Below are 6,562 nucleotides of genomic sequence, written 5' to 3' on the forward strand. Positions count from 1 at the left end.
AAAATTACTAAATGAAATGCCTGTTAAATGCTATTTGTTTATTGAAGTGAATTGGGTTTTAACAATCTAAATGTAAATTAGTAAAATCTAAAATATCTAGAATATAGAGTGATCTATATGGAAAAACAGGTGTTCCTTGCACACCTCCAATGGTCATGGTCCTGGATGCTCATTAAGAGAGGTATTGGCTATATCAATATAAAATGTAGCATTCTAAAATATTTAAAAAATAAGGTAGTTCTACATAATGCCCAACTTTTCATTGGGTCGCAGTTCACCCTTTTTAAGGCAAATACAATTACAGTTTTTTATACCTGTCCTAAAAGAATATAAAGTGAACATAGATATATAATATATAGGCTGGAAAAATGCACTAAAACAGAGGAGACGTACACCATTTATGCAGTACCTTGACTTTAAACCATTGCTTTAGGATGTATTATTCCAAACATAAGAAAAAAGAAACAAAAATGAAGATCTTAAAATAACTAATGTATCTATTATGCTACACTTAATTCCATTTCTTGCACCTTGGCCATCTCCAAACGCCATCCATCCAGCTGCTCTACATTTACCAGAAATTCAAGCTGTTTTCAGGGATTCACCCTTGGCTTTGCCAAACACATAACTGCTTGGTAACTCTATTTTGGAAATTTATTTTAAACAGCGTGTCGTTATATAAAGTGTTGTTCCACAATAAAACAAGGAAAGCAATTAGTCAAGCCTCCACTGAATAATCCATAGCTCTCTATTGTGCTTAGGGTAGAGAAACATGACTGCGGCAAAACATAACTCCACAGACTTGCATAACAAAGCACCACAACAACACCAACCAACCGGACATCACAAACCAACGGGCCTTCCCCCACAGGCTGCACCCGCAAAAAATCCCCCACAGCTGACACAGGGCAAGCCACACCCCCATCAACTTTCGGCAGTTCCACACTAAAACCCCTACCTATTACTGTGCCAAAACACTTCTCGCACCTGCAACCCCCCCAACCGGCCGAATAACCGCCGGGCTCACTAGTTCTCCTATTCGCATAGCACCAAAAAAGGCTATCACAAAGACTGCCCTAAACAGCAGAGACTCAAACCTGGAGGATCAAACCTCCCCCAACCACCCCAACACACCACTCAAAACAGGGAACAACACCGGCCTCCTTATATCCATTACCTTACGCCCCCTCCTATACCCCTTGAGAACCTGTCTCTCCACAAACTCTTTACTGACGACTTTTAAACCCAACAATTTAAACAGAAATACCTACTCAGCCAATATCTGATTAACCACCGATACAGACACCCGACTTCAAAACACCAACACAGAAAGTACAATAACAAATTGCTCCTGTTACACTCAACACCCTCACCAGTCAGCCCACACCGCCGAGTAAGCTGCTCATGTAGACTGACTCACAGACTGCCGAACCATACCCGCTAGGAATCCGATGTGATCCCCAAAATCCTGGCGGACAACCAACTCCATGCCGGGTCGCTCCTGGCGCCAACTGCCGGAACCGATCCCACTGAAATCGGGATAAGGCATCCGCAATGTTATTTTCCACACCTGGCACATGTACCATCCCCATCGCTATGTTCAACCTCAGATTTCCATCGCCACCACTATTGGAAATTAGATTAGATTAGATGTCAGGCCCACTTTGACCCATTCCTCAGGCCATGCCTCTGCACTCCACTCACCTTGCAAAAAAGCACCATAACCAACGCCCTATGCTGCATCAGTAAACGGTTCCAGCTCAGCACTGACCACCGGCCCTTCCATCCACACCGATCGCCCACTGTAACCTTCTAGAAATTCACGCCACACTTCTAAATCTCCCCTCAGCTCTTTATTCAGCCGAATAAAGTGCGTAGGGCGCAGAATTCTCGCAGTAGCAGCCGCCAACCGCCTAGCAAATATCCATGCATTTTCCTTCTCGTACTTGCCTTAACCACGTCATCCAGCAACCCATGCACCTTATCCTCTGGCAACCTGCACTCCAGAGCCTCAGTGTCAATTACAATACCCAGGAAGGCCAATTCCGTAGTTAACCCTTCAGTCTTGTCAGCTGCCAATGGAACCCCAAACCTTTGCGCAATGACCCCAACAGTACCCGACAAACCGATGAATTGGCCGGGCCAATATACAGGAAATCGTCCAGATAGTAAAGGACAGACGGGACTTCCGTCACATCCTTCACCACCCACTCCAAAAACGTACTGAAGGTTTCAAAGAGTGCGCAATGCGCAACCCATAGGCAAACACCTGTCCACATAAAATGCTCCCTGCCATACACCAAAAAACCAGCACCAGCTGAAACACCTCCTCAATATCGGTCTTTGCCATAACGCTGAACCCACTTGAGTGCACAATCAAAGGAAGTTTATGACAAGGAGCATTGTTCCAGGTCAATGGCCACATTGACGGAGCCCCCTAGAGGATAGGACAAGTAAAGTATGAGCCTGAACTTGTTCGACTTTTTTTGGGGAACCACTCTCAAAGGAGACACAAACCCTCTACTGGAGGCTCCATGAATGCCCCCCCCCCCCCCCCCAATCCTCCCCAACTGAACTTTTTGCTGTTACCACTTCAACCAATTTTTGCTGTTACCACTTCCGGCCACTCCAAGGCCGACTTCAGATTCCGTGCCCAAGGTGGCAGGGATTCCATCGAGCAAGGAATTCAAAATCCCTCCCTGAAACCCAACTCAAACAAGCGCGCCACAGCCCTATCCGGATATATATTTAGAAAGAGGACCATCCTTTCTACCATCACCAGCGTCCTCCCTTTTTCCAGCGAGGTCACTGGACCCCCCCTTCCTGTGCCTAAAACACCTAGTCAGGCTGTGGGCCCCCCCCCTGCACCCTGAACACTCATGCCCGAAGCGACAGGCTGCGTCAAATCTGCAAGTACCTCGTTTAACTGCCAACACCCTTTTTTCTGGGGGCCAGAGACCCCAAGGGGACATGACCCCTGGCCCCCCAAGAAAGGGGGAACTTAACACTCTCTCCGGTGTCATCAACTTCATCCAAAGACTGATGTCTTTATGGTCGCAGTGAACTGATGGCCTGATAGCCTTGCGCTGCCTGAACTGTTCATCATGCCTGCCACGCCAGCCCCTCATACACCCTGTGTGCCTTTCCTATGGCTTCTAGCAATGCTCCGGCACCTTCTCCCCAATAACACTAGCTAATATGGCAAACGCCTACAGCCAATTGGCAAATGTCCTGGGAATCACCCTAACACGCTGCTGTTCCATCTCCCCCTTCTTCCACTTATCAAAACCATGATCCAGGTTAAAGTGCTCTAACAGCAACAACGAGAAAATATCCACAATTTCCCCATGCCAATTCTTTTCCCGCACTTCAACTGAGCCCATAGCGGGCCCTCCAAACAAACATACACCTCTCCCTTGGCTGTGTCACCCACACTTACCTGGCCACTAGTGGACCCTGCACCATCACCGAGGGGCTCCGGCTGCTTAATATCCAACACCTCCTCCACGCAGCTCCCCACATCCCCTTTCTCTGAACCCATTGCCCCTTCCCCCACCTGGCCCAGCTGGGACAGACACTGCCGACCAACAGCTGCCCTGGACTCCACTCAGTACCAACCCACCACTAGAATGCCCCTCCAAACCTAACAAAACAGAAGCAACACTTCCCCTTCTGAGCGCATGCCAACCAGCTCCTTATCGCCGTTGACCCAGGCCCAAGGTGTCGGAGAGCCCCAAGCCGCAGCAGGCCCAGCGTCTCTCCGAAAAACTGACTCTTGACCTTTGCCCGCTTGCTGAGCCTACATCCAGCTGCAACCAGCAGCATCTTCTAGGAGCCCCGCCAGGCCAGGACCCAGCCCCCACCCATCTCGCCTGACACAGCCAGGTCACCCGGGCCTGCCCGCACAACCCTTGTTCCTCAGCCGGACAACTCCTCTTCTGCACCACTAGGGGGCTACATAGCACCACTGATGTCCTCCAGCTCCACACTGTGACATCATCTTCAGCCTGCGAGGCACCAGCCAGCACACTCGAGGAGGATCTTCTGCAGGCCGCAACCTATCGACCTCCAAGCCTACAGGCTGCGATCTGGCAGCCCAGGCAGCCATGGATCCAGCTGCCCCACCACCTGAGCCTGCGGACCAACAGGCAGCTACACTGCATTTCCAAAGCCTGAAGGCCCGGCTTCTTTTTTTTTTCGGCGCCTGCAGGCCCGGCCGCTATCTTGCCGGAGCCCACAGGCCCAGGCCGCCATCTTGGCAGAGCTCACCTGCTCTGCCGCAATCTTCTGTGCGCCCTGCACACGTCCCCGTCCTGCCATAAAGCCAGCTGGCTCCGCTGCCATCTTGACGCCTCTCAGCATTAGAAAAAGAGCCCAGCGTCCCCACTTCCCTAGTCCCGGAGCCCTATGACTCCTGAACCGGATGGCTCCCAGAGCTTCCCCAGCAGTCCGAGCACACCCAAGATCACCAGCAGCCCAGCCACTGGATCCCCCAGGCTGGCTGCGAACACCAAGGATGTGACCAGTATCTTCCTCCCGCGATGGGAGAGGGTAGGCCAGGCATCCCCAGCCCTGTCTACACCCCCCTTGGGCTCCACCCTGGCCGAAGATTCCTTCCCGGCCTCCCGAGATGCAGCAGCCTGACAGGGCTGAGCACAGGCAGCTGGAGGGCTCTCATGGGGACTGAAGCCACCCCCTGTAGCACAAAGCTCACCTGCTCCTGCAGCCAACCTGGACCCCGGGACTCCGCAGTGTCACGCATTTGCTTCAGGAGGTCCTCTAATCTAGCCACCAGGTAAGCCCCAAAACAGCTGCTTTTGTAAAAATGTTTTAAAAAAAAACTTTCCAGCAAAAACTTTTCCCGTCTGCTGAAAACTTTTCCCTCACTGCTGTCTCCTGTGAAAAGACCTATACTTCCTTATCCTGACCTTTCTAACTCTCACTGACCCCTGCTATCACTACCCCCCTAGTCCCCCCTTCCCCTTCTGCAGTTCTTGATCAGAAAATTAACCCTCTGCTGTCTGCTCCCATGTCTGCCCAGTCATGCCAGCCTTCCACTATACTCCTTTCCTAGCTCGCTCCATGCCTAACTTTACAGCCCTCACATCCTAGAACAATTGAGAGTGTTCTCTGAAATATTAATGTTTCTGAGGATGATTGCTAATTACTTGTCTGGATCCATTTATTCACTTTTCTCTAAACTGAGCTAGAAGTTGTTACACTGACTGACATAAAGCGGAATACAGTGCTGTGCAGAAGCTTACCCCTGGAAGAGTCAAAAAGCAGGTTTCATTTCATAGTGGTAAATGACTGCAAAAAGATCCTAAAATAATTTAGCTCATATCACAGGCTGCCACTTGTTTCTGGCTTTACAGTAAGCAACAGTAGATAAGTGACACATTGTACATATGACACCTTATTACAACTGCCCAGGGTTAATATTGTCCTATGCATTATGATCACAGAAATGAATGAAAGTGATGATTAGGAGAAGCTTTCCACAATCTGGATTATAAACCAACCTCAACAGACTGATTTTAGTGACGGGTTTCCTACAGGTTTCAGATTAGGTGATCATAAGAGATCTTTTTTGGATCTTACCACCTCTAACTATAAGAATGCAATTTCTAATAGGAACTGATTAAGAACAGGGAAAAGTATATGAATTAGAAGAAAAGTATACAGTCCACTATCACTCACCCACAAGAAGGCAGGCTGGAAGAAGGAATCTAAAGATGAGCCCACACATAACCTCTGATGCCATGACTTCTGTGTGATCCAACTAGTCGAAGAAGAGAAGCTCACTTTCCCTGCCAAGGCATAGGTGGGATCAGTAGGGGGGAGGCAAGGAACATGACCCCCGAAACTTTTCACACTGCGCTCCTCTCCAACATTGAGCAGCTAGTCCGAGCGGAGAGAGCGCACCGACTACCCACAGCCTTCCACTGCTGACTGCGCGCAGCATGAGTCCGACTGACCTGCCAGAGGGGACCCCTCGCCTGTGTCCAGGGGGAGAGCTGACTGCCAGACAGGGCAACCTGGGATCACTGGAGCCCGTAAGGTGTACGATCTTCTCTTCCCCTGCTGTCCTGACTCTTTTCCTCCCAGTCTGTCAGTCCCACCTCCAAACTTTAACCCCTTGTGCCTCTGCTGTACAGATACAACTGCATATGGAATATACATTACACTCTGATTATTAGCTGCTGCATGGGCAAAAGCTTTTTTTCTTATTCTGCAGAATTTTCAGCTTGCATATCAGAATAAAAGTCATGAAAGAAACAAAACTGGGATGATGGGACAATAAGGGGCTGACTATTATTTTATCTCAATTGGATTTAGTTATCCAAAGAACTTGGTGAACAGTTTTCTTTTTATTCTTCACAATATGAAGGATAAATTACACATCAGAATCCTTATTTGTAAATAAGAAGGGACAATTATTTATTTTAAAAATGACAGTGCTTAGCTAAAGCTTTATAAATTGTTTCTTATAAAAGTGCTGCAAATTAAAATGTGTTTTAAACACTAAAAACAAACGTTTCTGAATTGATTATTTTTAAAT

The 6,562-nt window shown here is 48.5% G+C and overlaps 1 protein-coding gene across 4 annotated transcripts in view; it reads right to left on the reverse strand.

Annotated features, from left to right (window-relative positions):
* PIEZO2 (piezo type mechanosensitive ion channel component 2) overlaps positions 1-6,069 on the reverse strand; it is a 216,519-nt gene extending 210,450 nt beyond the window's left edge. For all 4 annotated transcript variants that reach the window (XM_072411452.1, XM_072411453.1, XM_072411451.1 and 1 more), the window contains exon 1: positions 5,701-6,069. In XM_072411452.1, the coding sequence (XP_072267553.1) occupies positions 5,701-5,764 (64 nt within the window). In that variant the 5' untranslated portion in view covers positions 5,765-6,069. The remainder of the gene's footprint in view (positions 1-5,700) is intronic.
* Between the last annotated feature and the right edge of the window lie 493 nt (positions 6,070-6,562).

This window comes from Pyxicephalus adspersus, chromosome 5 (assembly GCF_032062135.1).
Source record: "Pyxicephalus adspersus chromosome 5, UCB_Pads_2.0, whole genome shotgun sequence".
NCBI lineage: Eukaryota > Metazoa > Chordata > Amphibia > Anura > Pyxicephalidae > Pyxicephalus > Pyxicephalus adspersus.